This window comes from Carassius auratus, chromosome 19, assembly GCF_003368295.1.
Source record: "Carassius auratus strain Wakin chromosome 19, ASM336829v1, whole genome shotgun sequence".
Lineage (NCBI taxonomy): Eukaryota > Metazoa > Chordata > Actinopteri > Cypriniformes > Cyprinidae > Carassius > Carassius auratus.
Window position 1 is genome coordinate 22,600,908 of NC_039261.1, and position 22,179 is coordinate 22,623,086.

A 22,179-nucleotide genomic window follows, 5' to 3' on the forward strand; every position below is an offset into this window, starting at 1 on the left:
TCATGTTGAGCAGCTGCTCATTAAGTCCGGACTAATCTATTATTATTTTTTTTTAACCCAAGAGCTATTTAAATCTCAGAAATCCCTAACCATGATATATTATATATTATATACCATTATATATATATATATTATATATATATATATATATATATATATATATATATATATATATATATATATATATATATATATATATATATAAAGAAGCATTTCGAGTGGCATTTCGAGAAACATTATGCAGCATAATACATTCTGATAGAAATTTAGCAATAATTATATATATATATATATATATATATATATATATATATATATATATATATATATATATATATATATATATATATATAACATAACGATGACATGAATACTGCAATAAAAATTAAATAAAACTCGCTTTGATACTATTCCTTCTTGAAACTTTGTGCGTAAGCGCGCGAGTTTACAGTATGTTACGCATGAGAGAATGTGCCAAGCAGCCATATGGGTAAATATTAGTTCACCACAGGAGCCAGTAAAATATGATAATTTTTATCAGGTAACATTTCTAACACGATTAGAGAGGGGAAAAGAAACTTAACACACATTACACACTACGTCTGAGAACTCAATGAAACCTGTCATTAAACAGCCTATTATAGGATTTAAAGCTAAATTTAAACAGAAAAAAAAAAAAAAACACAATTTCTATAAGGTAATCAAATCAACAAACATTGCAGTTAATAAATTGGGAAAATTGCATGCAACAACTTGCCCCTAGACATACATATACAGTACAGTTATAACTTTTTATAACTTTTAGGTTACATTTTATCTTCATAATATAGTAACTCTTGTCTGAATGTATGCTGCTTCGGTCTCCTCTGAATAAAATGATCAGATAAACTGATGTAGACATCTGGACATTAAAAACGATGGGTTAATCAAAAATTGTGTGAAATGGACTGTTGTGCAAGCATAAAAAATGCAAGTGGACCTTTTAAAAAAAGTTCTGTTTTTCAGAGCATCCATCTGTGATGATCCTGCGACTAAAATAACTATAGTGTGCTGGACACCAAAAGAGTATTTTGGTAGGTAAATGTAGGTCCTGTCCCAATATTTCTGCAGTCTCCTGGTTATAAGCAGAGGTTATTATGATTATATATATATATATATATATATATATATATATATATATATATATATATATATATATATATATATATATATATATATATATAATACTTCTCTAATATTTTAACTCAATCTCAACATCTAAAGATATTTAATAACAAAACAATGACAGAAAGAATCAAAAGTGTTTGTAATGCACAAGAACATACACTGTTGTAAATGCCTAGCTTTGGCCTTTAAATGAATAATAGTTCATCAAAAGAAAGCATTTGTGATCATTTACTTACCACCATGTTGTTCCTAATCTGACTTTCATGTTACTGTAGAACACAAAGATTGTTTTGCAAAATGTTATAACCACATTACTATCAAGCAAGCCTGTTTTCTGAAACAGGGCAAAATTTAAGTAATTATTCATTAAGAAACCCTTCCAACTTCTCTCAAAAAAAAAAAAAAAAAGTTTTGCATTCAAGAACCACATTATTTTTTAATATAAGATCAGGTGCGGCCTTTTGTAACTTTCGGTGTTAACCACTTCCAGTTATTTTAGCTGTACAAAAACAGCCCAATATACTGCATGATGATATTGCAAATTGGTATTTGTTTTCATATTATCTTAATATAATATCTTAATCATAAACATGCTGGTTTGTAGGGCAAAAAGTTCTACCATACAGCACTTTGTTTTTTCTTCTAATTACTTACTTTTCCTGTAAGAGCGGGTGGCCATTTGTAAGTTTTATGGATCTGGGCCGATTTCATTTGTGTCCAGCTATTCTTAGCTGTACAAAACAGCTGGATTCACTGCTTGATATTGCAATTTAGTGTGTCTTACCGTGTTATTTGTAATGTAGTATTTTAATTATGAACACACCGGCTTGTGGTTCAAATTGTTTTGCCATTTAGACTATGGCACGTTTTGATTCTTCTCCTTATTTCCCTATAGAGACTAATGAACAAAAGTCTCGCCCATAAGATTACTTTCACGTTGAAGAATAAGGTGGACGCACTACACAGAATTTAAAGACTCCTGCATTAAGTTGGATAAGGAACAGATTCAGTCAGTGCTGCTGTAGGAAAACAATCATGCAAATCAGGCCGAAATGATGACATATTCATTTTTGGTGAACTATCCCTTTAATCCATCTCTGTGAAACTATCCTCTTACACAGTGCATTGCATCCCACATCGTGAAGTAGACAAACACCCACATTGTACTTTAGGATTTTTTGGGTTTTTCACCTTTTATTTTATTTTATCCAACTCATCCAGAATCAGACAGATCCATTTTAGTCTAGTTAGATCAAGGGAACCAAACACAAACTTTAAATGAACATTGACGCCGTATGCTGAGAATTTCAGCAAATGAATCAACCTCAAACATGAACAATCCTTTGGTAAACATGCAGAAAGATGCGTTGGGCACGAGCAGACGCTGACGCACAGGCGAACGCTCCACATCTAAAGTCTATAAACACATATACAGGGTAAATGTTCTGTCTGATGTACTGCCACTAAGTTTAGTTTCATTTTCTCAAAATTCAAAACCACACACACACACACATTAGAGGATATTTCTAGATGTGTGAAGGGAGAGAGATGACTGCTTAATGAAGAACGCACTATAGAGGAAAGTGCTGAAGGATAATGGACATAATTATACTGAACTGTCAAGTTTTTTGTCACTCTTTTGAGGAAGATGTCATTCACTTGTTTGACAGCATTACCCACACAGAAAAATGTTGGTCAGCTTGTTTAATGTTCAGAATTCTATCAAAAGATTCACGGTCCCGCTCTGAAGTTCCGAAATGGTTTAATATTAAGATACTGTATATTTTCAACATTGACAACAGTAATAAAAAATATTTTTAAAGGGCCATGTGACACTGAAAACTAGAGTAAAGATGCTGAAAATTCCCTCTTTACCCTCACAGGAGTAAATTTCTTTTTAAAATAAATTAAAACATTTCACAATATTACTATAATATTAATACAAATAAAAACAGCCTTGGTGAGCATACAAGAGCTCTTTCAAAACCTTACTGACCCCAAACTGTTTAAGTCAATATGATTTGTAGGAACTTTGTGAGTAATGATTCATATGAATTGGTGAATCAACAAGTGAACCAGTTCATTCGAATCAGCTATTTGAATGAATCAAATCCCTGGAATACTGTCCAAAGCAAAACATGTGCTGAAATGAACCAGAGTTTCACAGGTCTGTTTCAGGGAGCATGTTTGATTAAGTCTTAGGTTTACTCATCTTTAAGGATTTGTGCGCAATACAAAATTAAAACCAGCACTTTAGTTTTCTTTTTACAAGACAAGACTGAAAAAATATTGCAGTTACTCCCCAACACGTGACCAAAGTTCAGATCCATTTCTGTCTTTTCTCGTTTTCAGCTTTGCACATTAATATATAAAACTCTCTCATGTGTAAGCGCAACCTTTTCTCTGAGATTGTTCTTTGCCTAATCTCATACTGATCCATCTTTGGTTTTATCTTTTGACCTTTTTGTCTCTTCACACCTGTGCTGGCACATTTAATGAAGGGTGTGGCTGAGAGAGAGAGAGAGAGAGAGAGAGAGAGAGCTTAGGTAAATCTCTGAGCTCAGTTGCTGGAAACACTGAAATTAATTAAACTCCTGGTTCCTTGGAGCTCATTTGCAAGCGGGAAGGAATGGGTCAAATCCCTCAAGTAAAGACAGGTTCATTTAAGCCAGAAAATAAAAAAAATAAAAAAATAATTAAAAAAGCTATGTTTTTTCCCCTCTTTTGTTAGTAGAGCCAAAGGATGGATACATTTGAAATGCGTGCATTGTGTGCATATGCAAAATTATTTATAAAAATTAAGCTATTATTTGGCTCTATTAAAAGGAAACAATTCTCACACTTCTCTCAGTTTTAAAAATCCCTCATTTGTTGTTTTTATGCTTTATTATTAGTGAGCTTATTAATAGAGTATTAATAGATTATTAATAGCTTGTTAATTATTCCATAAAAATGGTATGTTTGAGGTGAAAATGTTAGTATTTTCTGTGCTAATAAAGAGCTTATCTTGAGTAACCAGTAACATTAAGTGACATGTTTAAGGTACAAACTCTAACAAACCTAAATGCTTTGGGAGCAGTGAGCTAAATATAAGTGAACTATGTATAGACTATTCTGTAATGCAATATTAGAGCCACTTAAGCTAAAAGACCCTCAATTTACTGTCAGAGTTCAGTAAGCAGGCAGCTCAATATCCCAACGCTAACACAACATCACAGATCAATACACCGCTCTCTTTTCAGGTAATATTGTAAAGTTATTCATGAGCAGTGCTATTTTGAGCAACTACGCTTCATTTGTCTCGATTTGTCTTCATTTTCTCTCTGCTTTGGCATTTTGGGGCATTCTTGATATAGGTATAAAGAACAAAGAAAACTGAAAAGCAGCAAGTGGTTTTTTCTTTTCTTTCTTTTTCTCATTTTTGTTCTCTGATTATTTTTAACAACATAATAAACAGTAGTAGGTATACCAGGCTACGTTTACACTGCAATATTTAATGCAGAGCTCCAGTATTTACACATTTGTCATGCATGTTTACATTCTCTCCAGACTGGCTATGATAAAGTCATTTACACCAAGAAGCGTAAAGGAATAGTTCACCCAAAAATGAAAATTTGCTTAAAATATACTCACCCCCAGGTCATCCAAGAGGAGTTTTTCATCTGAAAATATTTGGAGAAATTTAGCATTACATCACTTGCTCAACAATGGATCCACTGTAGTGAATGGGTGCCGTCAGAATGAGAGTCCAAACAGATAATAAAAACATCACACTTATCCACAAGTAATCCACCTGACTTCAGTCCATCAATTAACAACTTGTGAAGTGAAAAGCTGTGTTTATAAGCTGTCCATAATATTGTTTTCTCCAGTGAAAATGTAATCTAATCTGAATCAGGGGAGAAATATTCACAGATATAGTGCTGTTTACAAGCCAAAACACCCCAACAGGACAACAGCAGATGGACTGGAGGAAGTGTTATTACAGACTTCTATGGATTATTGTGATGTTTTTATCAACCCTTTGGACTCTCATTCTGACGGCACCCATTCACTGGACAGGATTCATTGGTGAGCAAGTGATGCAATGGTTGAAGTAATGTAACTTTTCCAAATCTGTTCCCATGAATAAACAAACTCATCCATAACTTAGATGACCTGAGGGTAAGTACAATCAAATCAGACAATGTTATTCTGTCAAGAATTCATGTGTAATTTGCATTCATGCCTTTGGCAGACATTTTTTTTCAAAGTGACTTGCATTCAATGCATACATTTGGGAAGTTCATGCATTACTAAGGAATTGAACCCATGACACTGGGCATCGCAAATGGCACTATCGCTTTTAGCTCGATTATTTTATAAAGATGCCATGGAACAGTATGTGTTGTGAAATGTGTTGCTGTGTAAAAGCAGTTGGTTCTGAGTCACTGAAGATTAGAAGGCTGTGTGGTTAGAAAAGTGTGTTCAAAAAAATGGGTGGCTATATCTGGTGGCACAGTCAAGGATGTTCAAGCGGTTGAAAATTACAGGTGAACACAGACACAAAATAATATATCACAGGAAAAGTTGTTCTAGCCTATGATTTCATAAATTAGCTTCTCATTATCCGCATTATCCTCTGGGGAGAGAGAGAACGAGAGATAAAGACAGACAGACCAGCAACAGACGAAAAGAATACTAGAAAAGAAATTAAAAAAATACTGCTGTTGTTTTCCACAAAACACACACGCACACACACACACACATTTGGCACTACACAGGGCCTCTCTTCTGTGTTCTCTTCACTGGGTCTCATCTCGGAGTTCACACGCAGATCTTACAGTAGAAACACAGAGAGATGCATTGATTTGGTTCATCCTGCAGCGGGGCCGTCCTTAGGGCGGTGCTACTAGTGTGGTTGCACCGGGCACCATGGCGAATGGACCAAGGGGGATTAAAAAACACTTTTGCTTATAATTATTTAAATGATTATTTATTTAAAAAAATATATTTCACTGCGCAAACAAACTGCAATGTTTATATTTGTCGCCCATAATAAATGTAGAGTATGGGTCATATTATCGTGTTTTGTGAGAATAAGATGACGTCAAGCAAACTTTCCATCCTGCGACGCACCAAGGTGTTTGGCCTATTCCGCTATATTTTTGCGTCATGACCCAACAGCCAGAGTGAGAGCCAGAGAGATGTGACTGTGGCTCTGCAGCGCCTGAAGGATGCTGTCTGCTGACTGATAAGACTCCCGCTCGTTCGCAGGTGGTTGCCAAGGAGACGGAGGGCCACAGAGAGGCCACTCAGACAAACCAGAGCCGCCAAAGATCAGGATCAGACTCCACAGACACACAAATGCCTCTCAGATCCCCCTGCTGAGTCTCTGTCTCCCACAATGCATTGCTGTTTGCACACTGTGGCTAAGAGAAGGAGCTGGATGGAGAAAACCATTCAGTGTCTCTTCTGGAGTGGCTGAATCAGCAAGAATAACTTGAGCGGCCTCTGGTTCTCCTTCCACGTGCTGTGAGAGCACTCCAGCAGCGGACGCTCACTGCTGAGTGTGTGAAAGTGCACTTAATCCACACAAGTGTGCACTTACAACCGCACAGTTCAGCTTTAGGTAGCAGTAGAGCGTGAGAAAGCGCTCTGTGGTTGTCATATGTTATCGCCATTATATAGGTTGAGCATCGGACGGCTTGTGCACAGACTGAGCTATTGTACACAAATCAAAGCCAAAATTGCGAAGTTCGTGAAGTTCACGGAATCAGTTAGTAGCAGATCAACAAGATCTCAACAGTGAGATCACAACTTTATATTCCACTTTGTTTATTATTAATTTTTAACTTTCATTTTAAGGAGTTGATAAAAACATCACAATGTTCCTGAAGTGATCCACACAACTCCAGTACATCAATTAATATCTTGTGAAGTGAAAGTTTGTAAGAAACTGATCCATAATCCATATCCAGAGTCCATAATTCATTATATTGCTTTCTCCAGTGAAAAGGTCATCTTGTTTGAATCAGGAGAGAAATATGCACAGATCAAGTAGTGTTTACAAGCAAAACCAGGCATGAACTGATATGCTGCTGGATTGTGATGAGAAGACAACAGAGCAGTGGCATAGCCACGGGTGTGCCAGGGTGTGCCTGTGCCACCCACAGTGGCAGCTGGCACACCTAAAAACAGATGCAGAATTATTTTTTATAGTCTCAATTAAAAATGTTTACTAAACTTGGGCTATTGTTGTTTAGAATATATACATATTTTTTTTCGCGACTTGGTTGATTCAGATCGGCACTTCGGAGCCTGTTCGCGACTCGGTTAATTCAGATCGGCACTTCGGAGCCTGTTCGCGACTCGGTTGATTCAGACAGGCACTTCGGAGCCTATTCGCGACTCGGTTGATTCAGATCGGCACTTCGGAGCCTGTTCGCGACTCGGTTGATTCAGATCGGCACTTCGGAGCATGTTCGCGACTCGGTTGATTCAGATCGGCACTTCGGAGCATGTTCGCGACTCGGTTGATTCAGATCGGCACTTCGGAGCATGTTCGCGACTCGGTTGATTCAGATCGGCACTTCGGAGGCTGTTCGCGACTCGGTTGATTCAGATCGGCACTTCGGAGCCTGTTAGCGACTCGGTTGATTCAGATCGGCACTTCGGAGCCTGTTCGCGACTCGGTTGATTCAGATCGGCACTTCGGAGCCTGTTCGCGACTCGGTTGATTCAGATCGGCACTTCGGAGCCTGTTCGCGACCCGGTTGATTCAGATCGGCACTTCGGAGCATGTTCGCGACTCGGTTGATTCAGATCGGCACTTCGGAGCATGTTCGCGACTCGGTTGATTCAGATCGGCACTTCGGAGCCTGTTCGCGACTCGGTTGATTCAGATCGGCACTTCGGAGCCTGTTCGCGACTCGGTTGATTCAGATCGGCACTTCGTAGCATGTTTGAGATTTTTTTAAATTCAGATCTGGACATCGAAGCAGGAAGTGTTTGTCAAAACAGGTGATAAATGAATATTTGGACTTTTTTTTTACCTGTCGATTCAGCATGTACATGACCCACACACAAAGGTGGACACAGTCTAGACGGGTGTGCCAGGTAGGTTGATCACCCGTCCCGCGTAGCGCGTGAGCGCACAGCGTTTGAAGCCCAATACATGCCTCCCACAAATTGAGACTGTGTCACGCATAATCAATGCTTGCTCAAAAAAAGTTGGTCGCTATATCTGGAGTCACCAACCCGTCGATCGCGGTCGACAAGTCTATCTTGGAAGCATTTTAAGTCGATCGCGAAGATTTTTCAAAATCTGAGAAAAAAAGGTGCGAGCCTCTGGTGCGAGTTGGGAGGTGCGAGCCTCCGCTGACTGCGCGCGCACCTCCCGAAACAGACGAGGCATTTATACTTGACACAACTGTTTTAGACTGAAAACCAGACCATACAACTGATTTAGACGCGGGTGCCGGTGTGATGAGATGTACTAATATCCGTCTGCTCGGGCATGATTGTTTTAGGCCTGCAAATTGATTGATCATTGAGGTAATAGGGATGGCACGGTTTGCTGAAATAAAAAAAAAACAAACCGTTCGGTTCACCACACACGGTTCAGCACGCGCTTCAACTTAAATCTGACAAAGCATCTGTAATATCATCTGTAATATGTCTTGCTATAAATGGCACGTAAAAAAACAGCGTTCAGCTAATAAATGTTTCTGTTGATGCATGTGCATTCTGGCTTCCCAGACATTACAAAAACATGAAAAAAAAAGATCTATATTGAGCAACTACAATTCATTTTAATCCTATAATTATATATTATAATTTATTTAAAGTGAATAAATTGTAATGAAAAATAAACAAAATGAAATGGCTAAAGTTCAAAATTATCATATTTGGAAGAAAATTATTACATTTAACAATTAACTACATTTTGACACGACCTGCAAATTAACAATAGGAGTATGGTTGGACGGAAGCAGTGTGACAAAAATACTATCCCATAATTTTGCACAGTAATCTGACAATAAATGTGGCACACCCAGATTTTCATATGCACACCCAGAGTCTCTTTTCTGGCTACACTACTGCAACAGAGGGTGGACTATTTTATTGGAAGAAGAAGAGTTATTATGGATTATTGTGATGTTCTTATCAGCTGTTTGGACTCTCATTCTGATGGCACCCATTCACTGCAGAGGATCCACTGGTGATCAAATGATGTAAATCTACATCTACCTAAATCTGCTCTGATGAAATAACAAACTCATCTACATCTTGGATAGCTTGATGGAGTACATTTTCAGCAAATTCTCATTTTTTGGAAAACTATTCCTTCAAGGCGAGACATTATTGGTGCAACAGGTAAAATCTTTACTAATAGATATCAACATACTTCCCCCAGTTGATGAATCACAATACATTACGACAATGCTTTATATTACAAGTTTTCAGATTTTGCATTATATAATTAAATATGCATTAATTTGCATTGACTTCCGGGACAGAAATTGCATAAAGCCAGGCTCAAATTTCTTGTTTCATTTTGTTGCCATATAAGTGTTCAAGGTTTTTACTGAGGGGATTTTGGATTTCTCTTTTTATCACTGCATAAATCAGAAAATACAAATTTGGAATATTTTTAGGAATAAAATGGAACACAAATCAGAATCAGAAAAACTTTCAGAATACAGATGGAAGTAGCACTAAAGTTTGATTTATGTAAGTGCTGCTGAAGTGGAGATTTTTAGTGCATTAATAAAAACTCATTTTGAGAACTCATTTTTGTACTGTAATTAAAATCTACAGACACAAATAGTGTAGTAAAACACTATAATGTGGAATGTTTTCTTACTAATACTATGAAAGAAGACCTCTATTAGATCGACTGATAGAAATCGATGTGAAAAACCATGCTTTTTTCTCTAATTTCTAGATTCAGCTATCTGAAAAAACCTACAAACTGATGTATATGGAGAATTTTACAGTGATGTACAGAAATGCATAAAAGCGCATTGATTGTATTTAAGCTCGATTTACGTGTTCCATTCAGAATTGCCGATGTGTGTTAAAGCTGACATTAGCATAAAACCATCTCTTCTATGCTCATTTTCAAGCTTCAAAGCATGCCAATGACCTAAGACTGCGTTCAAGGTCAAATGGATGAAGTCAAGGTCAGCAGTGACATCCTTGAATGTGCTGTAGATTTAGTAGAGGTTCATCCCCTTGAGAAGATTAAGAAACAGTATTCTGCATTTTCACTGTATTTTGTGTGTGTGTGTGTTTGATGAAGCCCCTGAATTTTTCCATCCTGTGGTGACAGAGCAGATCAAAGTGAACGTCAGGAAACCTGTGCTGAGATAATCTCATTCATGACGGAACATGAAGGAAACACACACACGAATGGACATCAAGGACACACATGCACACACACACACACAGACAGAGTCATAATTGAAGTTGTAAGGTCTGGGCGGTAAAAATCAGTATTCTGAGTTTGTTGGGTTCATCATTCAGAGCTGGTGTGTGTTTAAGCATCTCGGCTCATTAACTCATGCTAACTGAGATAAATATGAAAAGTTTTAAAGTGTCATTAAAATTATTCATTTCTATTTGATCACTGCTGATTGTCGTGAGCAGCTGTCTGAACATTTGGAAGTTTTAAACAAACAAAGGTTAAAAAAAAATAATAAAACTGTACTTTTCTATTTAGCATTCATTCATAATTCAAAATAATTTATGTAATTAAAATGGCTTGAAAAAAGTCCTTAACAGTCTTTCCTCGTACAAAGATAATTTTATCAAATTGTGCATATTAAATAAACTTGCTACCACTGGGGAAGAAAAAATAAAAATAAAACTAAATATGAGGATTATTGATTGTAGACTGCATTTAATTTCAAAAGCCAGTAGAATTCACAATTATATGCAAGTGTTTTTTGTTTTGTTTTTTTTTTACGTTTAAAACTAAAATCAGTGTCTACAATCAATTATTTAGTTTATATTTTTTCCCCAGTCGTAGCAAGCTTATGTTGTATAATGTTACTTTATTATCTTTGTAAGAGGAAAGACTAACGACATTATAACATTTTTATTATTTTCAAAATATACTGTAAAATATTCGGTCAACTCCATTTTTTATGACAATGGAACCAAAACAAACTTTTTTTTAAATCTGATATTGTTAGTCAGTCTAGTTATTGATCCTTTAATCTGTAACCTAAATATTATGCAAAAACAGCCACTGTAATGTTATCTGAACTTCTACATCAGTCATTTGAAAAGCAAAGGACCTCTTCTGTTAATGAGTCAGATGGACTTTGAGACAATCTCAGCGCTGGAATCCCTGAGTGGATGTTTAATGCTAACTGAATTACTGCATCTGCAATCACTTACCATTACAGCACATAATGTAGACCATTTCAGCACCTCTCGCATTATCATCGCTGGACCACACCACAAAAAAAGCATTCATATTTCAACATTTCAAGCAATCATCACCAACCCCCTAAAAACTGATCCAAATGTGCTAAAAGCTGCTTAATACAATACTACAGATGACAGATGAAACTGATATTTACATGCACGATTAAGGCAAACCCCTAAACACTTGCTGAGAACATATTTAGATCATATTTCAGCCCCAAATAATTTTTTATTAAAAAGCCTGTTTTTATCCAGAAAGATTTTTCAGAATTGTCAATTATTCTTACAACAATTAGGAACATTTCCCTTCCTACTCTCACTACCATAATGAAACACACACACACACACACACACACACACACACACACACACACACACACAGACAAATACATTATATTATATTATTTAAAGAATCTGTTGACTGTTTAATGTTAAGTCTGTTTTAAAAAAATATATATTAGTTATATATATTATTATTGCAATATAACACAAATATTGGAGGATTGCAAACTTAAGGCAAAAATGTTTTTAAAAATTACATTAAAATAATTTCACAATGCAAAAAAAAATTAATGGTTAAAAACAGGCTTCAACCAAATTTAATCTTGTGTGTTTTTTTAAATATGAGCAGGAGATGATTCATGGATTAGAAGCATGACGTTGTTGTGCAGTCCAGCACATTCTGCATTTCTTCACAGTCACGATCACTTAAAAAGAACGATTCCGGACCAAATTGTTATCCCTCCTTAGATGTTTTCAGTTAGTGGTTACCTGAAAAATGTTCTTCATCCTTTAGTCTGTCTCTAAAGAGGAGAATGAGGGCTTCAGAACGGAGTGTAAAGTAGAGGATTTGGCACAAACTCGATCTTTAAACTCTAAATGCATCATACACTAGAAATGCACTCACTCTAGACTCAAATATACTGAGTCCGTCAGGTCAAAGGTCAAAGGTCAGAGTTCAGCGTTCGACTGGCTCCTGGGCTTTTGGATGCTGGGCAGACAGAACCAGGTGGGCGGCAGGTCACGGGACGTGCTGTCATCTTGGAACTTGATATTCGGATAGAAATCACCGGTGTATAAGAAGACACACACACCGAGTTCTCTGTAGGGTTCACCTGCGGGCGAGAACATCACACTCCTCAAACACCTGCAGCCTACACACTCCTCACATACATGTCCTGTGGCCGTCAAAGACAAGTCTTACAGCTGCAGAAGTGAACAGTCTGTCCTCTTTAAAACAACCAAACCCAGACTGCTTCAAGAGGACCAAAAAGTGAACAGAGTAAACGGGATTCATTGTTGGAAATCATGGTTTTAAATAGAGCTCAGTTCTCATTTTATTTGAGATTCAATCTACTTTTGTTTTATAAAAATTGATTACTAAAACACTATATAACGTGTGTGTATATATATATATATATATATATATATATATATATATATATATATATATATATATATATATATATATATATATATATATATATATATATATGAATTTAACATTACTGGTCTTTACATAATTCCTATATTTTTTCACTGATTTGATGACTTGTGTAAAATAATATATGTGTGTGTGTGTGTGTGTCTGTGTATGTGTATGAATATATATAGTGTATACTTATAAATACACTTTATATATATATATATACAATATTTACAATAATGTATATATTGTAAAAGTCTTGCAAATCTCTCTTTAAAAGTCTTAAAGAAGATGGAAAATGGTTGTGGAAAACTAAATGAGGATTTCTTTAGGAAGAAACCTTGCTCAACACATATGTAAGTGACCTGTGACTGAGAGCTAAATGTTCCTGTTGCTCACCGTGCAGATGTAGAAGGTGCTGGCGCTGATGAAAGAGACGGTATCCTGCAGGTCGTAGTTTTGGACTCCGTTCTGGTAGTGTTGGAAGGGGACGACGGTCAGAGAGAACGATCCGATGACGCTCTTGCTGCGGTTGGTCAGTTTGACCTCTAATGGCACATCGTCTCCGACCCTGCAGTCTGCCATCACGTCACAGTCAGATCTGCAGACAGAGAGACAGGCGTTCAGAGAAACTCTTCTCTGCTGAAACACCATGCAGAGAGGCAAAACTCTTCAGCTCACATTTATTGAAAACGAAACCGCAATAAGAAGTCATTCAGAAATCATCACAAACACAAGCTACTGTTTTTCTCAGCTGTACACTTCCTCAATCCTGTAACACAGTTCTCATTACTATATATATATATATATATATATATATATATATATATATATATATATATATATATATATATATATATTTTTTTTTTTTTTTTTAAGAAATTAAAACTTTTATTCAACAAGTATGCATTAAACTGATTAAAAGTGACAGTAATTACCTTTATAATGTTACAAATGATTTCTGTTTTAAATACATAAATTCATTTGAACTTCCTAATTATCAAAAAATCCTGGGTACAAAAAATAAAATAAAATAAAAAAATCAGTTTTTACAAAAAGTATTAAGCAGCACATCTGTTTTCAATATTGATAAGAAGAAATGTTTTTGAATGATTTCTGAAGGATCATGTGACACTGAAGACGGAGTGATGCTGCTCAAAATTTAGCTTTGCATCAAAGGAATATATTACATAATATTAATACATAATCAAATAGAAAACATTCATTTTTAAACTAATATATTTCATAATGTATGTCATTTTTTATCAAACTATTATTATTAATTATTATAATTTCAAAACCTTATTGAACTGTATGGTATTGTAATTCAGACTATTTTTAACATTTTTGCAGCTCATCGACTTGAGTCCACATTCACTATTACAGTAAGAAAAGAAAAGATGTCCTTTGATTTCCGCCTAAGAGAAAAAAGTAAATGCTGACAAATCTTGGATGAACAAACCCTTTAAAATTAAACAAAACCCACATAAAACAGGTTTTGTGTTACTGATAGTGAAGAAAGCTGTTCTCAGCTGTCTCCATCTATCCCGATGAGGAGTTTTCTGTGTCTCTTCAAGCGCCGGAGGCAGAGCTGTCACACGAGCCCCGTCCCCGGAGAGCGGCATGCTGGGAGATGCGGTCCCTGTGGGCTACTGTCAATGACACAGAGACAGCCAGCCTGCACCGCAGGACTACAGCAGCTCAATAATCTCTCACTGACAGGACAGCTGTAGATGTCTTGGCTCGTACGGCTGTCTGTTTTGGTAAAGATGATTTAACAGTCGCTATCAAAAACCGAGAAGGCAAATGTCAAGCTTTTTTTAATAAACCGAGCCAAATGTTTTGCTTTGCATGCTCCCTCGCTCCTGACGTAAAACTTGGTGAAATAAAGTTTTTCACTCTGCAAACCCAAATGTTATTTCAAGTCCCAAAATAGCATTTCACCAGAAACAGAAAGCGTTTTTGGAACAGAACAATGCCACCGGCACCGACTAAACACAAGCTGTTTAATCAAGATCCGTTCCAACAAGTCCTGTTTCATTTAAAGCTTAGTCTTTAAATGCCACAAAACACATCGTCACTTAGCCGTCAAAATAATGTGATGTATGAAACAATATTAAGATGAAAATAGGGCACAACTTTGAGTCGATTGAACTGGATTATGAAAAAAAAGGGTGTTTCATGGGTTGTTTATGATAAATAAAGGTTTAGGTTTGTTTTGGAGTAGTACGATTTTTATGTTTTTTTTTATTTATTATTATCTTATCCTCATCAAGGCTTCATTTATTTGATTTAAAAAAAAAAATACAGAAAAAAAAACTTTTTAACCTTTTATTCATTAAAGGATCCTGAAAAAAGTATCACAGGTTCCAGTAAAAATAAAAAATAAATTAATAATGATAATAAATAAACAGACAAACTGTTTCCAATATTCTGAAGGATGAGGACTGGAGTAATGATGTTGGAAATTCAGCGTTGAATCACAGAAATAAATTACATATATGATGTAATGATATATTTATTATATTATAAATTATTATTATTTTGCGAACAATTTAATTCCATGTTTTGGTATTTTTGTATAAATTAAATTTATTTAAAAGGAAAAAAAAATATTTTCAGAAACCAATAAATTCCTTACATAAAATAACTTTTAATATAATACATACACACACATATACATATATATATATATATATATATATATATATATATATATATATATATATATATATATATATATATATATATATATATATATATATTATTTTATTATTTTTTTTTCTCAATGTTCTGTTTCACTGAAATGCATCACATTGCAGTATAATTGGTTAAGAATGACATTTTCATGTTGATTTTAAGAATGTCTTAAGCTTTGTTGTCTGTTCATCCACAGCAGCTTTAATAGGATACAAATTCTTCATTCAGAAAGTAAATCCACCAAAAATTATCCAACAGATGAATGATGTAGGAACATGAAGGATGCTCATTCAATCTTGTATTCTGAACACAAGTTCAGTGGTTGGTTGTTATTTCAGGAGTATTCAGAGACGATCTCTCTCTCTCTGCGTGTGTGTGTTCAGTTTGTAGACAATACGAGATAATTTTAGCTCATTTTCTCTTGATTCACTTTACAAATAATAGCCCTCCATTTCATCTTCAAACATTTATGCATGGCAGCATTTTAAAAATTACAATTTTTCTTAATCAAAATCATTGGATTGTGCTCCCGTATTACAGTCGTGAAAGTCTACTGAGAATCAGAAATGACAGAAATGTAAAATTACAAAAACAATCAATGATTACATTTCAGGGTGCATTATGTTAATGTTCATTGAGGTGAAAACTATGCTTAATTGTCATGAAAAGATTGGCATAAAATAGGACCAGTTTAATATTCGTAACGCTCTTTCTTTTAATTTTATACTGAAATTTGATCTGGACTTTTCTTTGTCAAGACGACTGGCATCAGAAAGCACAGTTAGTGTAATGTCATATATCAGTGAGACTTACAGCACACACATGCCCACGGATAAAGCTGGATCTGTACGGAAACAAGACTCCGCAACATATGCATACACACACGGCTCTGGTGCGACACCTTACCAAGTGTTATATTTAGTACAGTATTATAAAGAGCTGTTGCTAGGGGATGTGAAAATGATAGGTAGATCAGCTGTAGACGGGTGGAGCTATTCCTCCAAAATGATGAACAGAACAAAGACAGGGAGAAAAAGGGCAATCAGACATGCAAATAAATGCAAACTCCATACAAAAAACTGCCCGACCCGGCAGAGCCACATGCGCAGACTGATTCCTGGAGTTTGCAGGGGTTCTGTGTATTACACAAGTCTGAGCTGCTGTTTAAAACTCACATGCACCCATAGGACATCAAAACAATTCAACCTAAACAGACAACATTTCTCTATGACAAAAAGTTAGACGACAAATTCATACTTTCCACTAGGAAAGCTCGCAAACAATAGCTGTGGCCATTTGAGGTGGTTAACATTGCAATAGCAGGCCACTTTGCATCAGTACTAGAAGGTATATTCATATCAATATCTATTATATATAATTGTTATTATTGATAATATAAGTAGACATTCTTAAAATCATCACATAGTTTGCACTCTAAAACTGCACACATCCTCTGGTACATGATTACATTTAAGCATTTGGCAGATGCTGATTTTATCCAAAGCAACTTACAGTGCATTCAGGCTATAATTTTTTAATTCATTTTTTTTATTAGTATGTGTGCTCCCTGGGAATTGAACCCACAACCTTTTGCGCTGCTAACGCAATACTCTACCACTGAGCCGCAGGATGTGCATGCAAATGGTTTCAAACAAACTCTTACTAACCAGATCAGAAGGGTTTCTACCGAGAGGTTTGGATAAACTCTGTTCCTAAGCTTTCTTAGATTCTAGAACATAAATGTCAGCGATCTATTAACAGCCCTCCTGTAAATGTTTAACCATGTGGTCATTTAGATGAATTATTAAGCGGGTTATACTAAGAGTTATGCTAAGGTGGAGCGCTGTCATGTAACAGCATAAATTTTACTTGGAAATCTATATAAAAGCACAGAAACAGCAGGGGCGACCTCAGCAAGAGTTTATCTTCTCATCTCATTTGCTCCACATTAGCGCTGACTCTCGGCTGGCAGACATGAAGGTGTCTGGTGCTTTCAGGCCACTACAATCACACTACAGCCGTACCTGCTCGAGGGTTTTATTCCACAAGGCTAAAGGAAACATCCGTCTTGTCTTCTTCAAGATCAGGGCACATGTTCTCAAGTGCACTACTCAACGCTGAAAGAAACACTAGAGGGAATCAGGTCTGAGCGACACAAAAGACCCTTTTCAATCTGCTCGTTCTGAATTGCAAAGCTATAGACAAGAGCAATGTCCTTCAAACGCAGTTCAGGCTGGTCGACGCGCCGCTATTAATCAGCGTTGAAAGAACGAGGGATATCTCTCACTGTCACGGCTGAATCATCGAGCACCTAAAAATGTGTGGTAGACTCTGAATGGTTATATAAGATCAATTAATTACAACGCTTCAAAGTGGCACTCAGACTTCAGATCCCTCCCTCAGATTCTTTTTCTTCGTCTTCACAAAATTCTCCAATTAATTCAGCTCCGACTGCTTAACAGATGTCTGTAGCACTTAAATTTGACATTAAAGTTTGAAAATCCCCACTGAATTACCGTAATTATGAGTTTCAACTTGTAAAAATAGCTCTTATCGGAGTCTGAGGTCAGAATAAAATCTCTCAGTTGCCACTTTTTTTTTAATGCAGGTCACTTCGACATTCAGAAATCTTGCCATCACTGATGATGTAATAGTAATATTTGCAAAAGAATTGAGAAAAATAAAATAAAAAATCAGTCAGTACAACACTTATGTGTGCTCAGCCACAACTGATCTTTTCTTTCATGCATTTACATGCAACCTGAATTGTTATTGCTTTTTTTTTCTTTTATGTGTGCATATGAACACTGAATTTAATTTATCTCTACATTATTTTTTGCGAATCTACTTTTAAAGTGCATGCACCAGTGCATTGAATAGTGATTCCATTTTCCTTCATGCACATATTCACGCTGAATTCCACGTATCCACATTTGATGAAATGAGAAATGTGTGTTCAGTGTGAATAAATGTGTATACACACACACATATACTGTATATCCATCAACACTTACTAAAAAAAGACTAAGCTTAAATGACTAAAATATAAAATTGATATAAAAAAAAATTATGAAGCAGCATGATACTATACAAGACATCCACACAAATATCAAGCCTTACATCCGATCAAGCAGAACCATTTGTTCAATCTATTATTTTTCTGTCACATTGACACTGGCTATGAAATAAAGAGACTGACACCAAACCTGGCTGTGAGCCTCCGGCTGGCGATGCTTCTTTCTCCAGAGAGAGTCTGATCAAATCAGAACTTCCTGTTCTGGACCACACTGAATTCATCTCAAGAACAGAATCACTCCTGTTCATTTCCAGCTTTAATTATTCTTCTATGGCAGAATTCCTCTGCTGGATCCATCCTGCCACATTCTTCCCTCGGCTCTGGCCAGATATGGCTGGATATTCACAATCAACAAAGGTGACTAACAAATTCATAGAGGCAGCAAATGCCTCCCTGCATCAAATGATAAAGAAGCCCTAGGCTCAAACTTTTGCAAACAAACAATTCAAAGGTTCACTGAGCAGAACAATACAAAGAATCGAACACAAACATATTGCTTCAAACTACAACAATGGAAAATTCTTCAAGTATACAGTGGTGGCCAAAATTATTACAAATATCAGTTTACATTTCCAAACATTGATTTTGCCATTACACACACACACACACACATAAGATTATATAGGATAAGTAATTAATTTAAATTTGCTATTTTATTGTTATCATTAAAATAAAATAAAATTACCAGAAAAGGCAGACTCCAACAGTACGAAGCTCATTGTGAGTGGTTATCGATGCTCAGCTAACCCGACGGACGCTGATCAATAACCAGCTATGCTTGAATCACAAACACAGGTTACAGTGTCAGTTTAGCTGTGAAAACACTGACCCGCAGATCAATGACGAAGGGAAAACGCCGTGAAACTGCTCTACAGTGCTGTCAAATGAGCAAAGCAGCACATAAAAAGAGAAAGGGAAGTCTGGATGTGAAATGTTCTCTGAAGGGAGGTCCGTGTCTACTGGAGATTTCATTTGGCCTTACGAATGATTCATCTAAACTCGATCCACTGCACAAAATTATTTGCTCATCGTCCTACTTTGCAGATTGAGGGATCTATGACACGCCACTGCAGATCTTTAGAGAGGGAATAAAGGACAGCGCAGGGTCCAAGCAGCACATAACCCATTCTATTTGGGCAAAAAAAATAATAAATTAATAAATTAACAAATAAATTTAAATAAATAAATAAATGTTGTTAAATGTTAGGCCATTTTCTGTTTTCTGTGCCATGTTGGATCTGTCAAATGCATAAAAAAATTAATGTCAATAAATATAACACAGGCTTGATCCAATTTCTAGTGATTGCACTTAACCCATACAGGCGAAATCCACCACTTGGGCAGATATTAAATCAGCACTAGCCAAAGATGAATTGCCACTTACTGCTTGCCTGTTGCCAACATGAGAGGCTTCTGCTTGGTCCTACAGTTGTCATTTAACGTGGTCATTTAAAAATGTCATTGTGACAAAGCAAAATTGCACGCTTAACATGACTATTGCCTAAATTAAAGACCTGTAGTTTGTCTGTGTTGTTCTGAAATGGACTAAATTGTCACATTTTCTTCTTTGTTCATTCACTTTTTTAGAAGCCACAGTATTTCAAAATAGACCAAAATTTAGTTGAAAGCAGCATTTCTAAACTTCAAAATAGAAAATGTTTATGCAAGCTTTCACTGGCTTTCTTTTTGTTTCATCGACATTACTGAGTGTGAAAACAGGTTGCATCTGGAAAACTGCAGTCCTTAAAAGGCATTTTTGTGTAATTTTCTTATGTTAATCACTTGAAGTTTTAAAATCTTGGGTGGATGCATGTAAAATGCTGCAATATATGCCTACACAAATCAAACACACCAGTCTCTGAATTAATTTCTAAAACTTGGGTGACTTCTTTAAAAGTGTTTGGAGATGAAATATTTTGGAGTGTAGTTTACTACTCTTAGAGAACAGCACGGTGTCTTCTTAACTTCTCTAAAGCTTTAGGTAACTGTTTGCACAGATTATTGTTATTAAATGTAGGAATCAGGCTATAATGAGTGTGCTGTCAGTGTGTGTAGCAGCAGACTGCAGTAGTACTGCGTTTGCGTTCTGTACACCGACGTGTTGGAGGACAGAACCACAGAAGTGATATTTAATAACAGACTCGTAAATGTTGCAGTGTTTTTCTTTCAGTGTAACTTTCTCCTTTTGCTGTGGGGTTAAATGAGATCAGATGCACCTAGATAGCATAGAATTAAGTTTGAAATCCAACATGGATGGGACAACTGTGTTAAGATCTCTACAGTGGACTTGCATAGTGAATGTCAGGAAATCCGTTAGTAGGGATGCAAAATTGCATAACTTAAAAATGCATAAAACTGCAAAATGTAAAAGATGCATAGAAATGCATTCCAGTGCATTATTTTGACAAAGAAACTCAATGCACCAATTATGGTTTACGGATCAATTAATAATTATTGCATTGCATATTCATTTTTTTTTTATTTACTTATTTTCAGCTAAAAAAACCAAGTCCACATGTCAAAAATACATCCAGTTACATTTGTGTTTTCAGAACGTTTTTAAAAAGAATGGTTATCTTTTTAACATTATGATGATCGCTTGATTTATTCCTTATTTGTTGAGGCACTTTGGATAAAAGCATCTGCTAATTTAATAAACATAATATGTCAGTATTTAATCAAAATGTCATATTTCATTAATCAAATTGTATGCATGATGATGCATGACTTTCAGTAAAGAATAATACTGAATCATTATTTGAGCAACTATTTATAGTGGCACAAGATTCTTGTAAAAGGTTTTAAAAGAGGGTAATGCTTACATGCAAATGCATTGACATAAACATATCTAAAATATTTTTATATTGCAGTGATACAGAATGATGCATTAAAGAACACTTATTGCACACACAACATTTATAAAGCATGACTGTGAAGATTATGAATATTAAAACTAAAAAAACACCAAATAATTAAAGAGTGATTACCATCACATGGCAACTGGTGACTGGTTTAAAAAACATGCCACAAGACCTAAGGGTCCATAAGCACCAGTCAAACAACTAGTATTAATATGACTAGAAATGTTTGCATTGATTTTGTTATGACTGGGAAGCTACTTTGAAACAATCTGTATCGTATAATGGTGACTAGTATTAATTGGTAAGATAGATCTGCTGGGAACAAACAGAAAGGCTGACTGGATCTGGCACAAGGACAGAAGTCTTCAACAGAACAAGATGCAGCCTACACCAATCAGGCCAATCAATGATCTGCCATTTGAACGGAGCTCAATTGGATCTAGGTGCTGAGAGCTGGGTCTCCATCGGGAGCTCTAGCACACAAAGGCTTCTGCTCATAATCCTGTTATCCTGCCGGTAAAGAATTGATT

At 35.8% G+C, this 22,179-nt stretch overlaps 1 protein-coding gene across 1 annotated transcript in view; it reads right to left on the reverse strand.

Annotated features, from left to right (window-relative positions):
* Positions 1-12,220: 12,220 nt before the first annotated feature.
* Positions 12,221-22,179, reverse strand: part of LOC113119845 (trafficking protein particle complex subunit 9-like) — a 57,367-nt gene continuing 47,408 nt past the window's right edge. Inside the window, exons 2-3 of the mRNA XM_026289531.1 lie at positions 13,412-13,613; positions 12,221-12,701 (exon numbers count right to left, since the gene is read on the reverse strand). Coding sequence (XP_026145316.1) covers positions 12,531-12,701; positions 13,412-13,597 — 357 coding nt within the window. The 5' untranslated portion in view covers positions 13,598-13,613 and the 3' untranslated portion in view covers positions 12,221-12,530. The remainder of the gene's footprint in view (positions 12,702-13,411; positions 13,614-22,179) is intronic.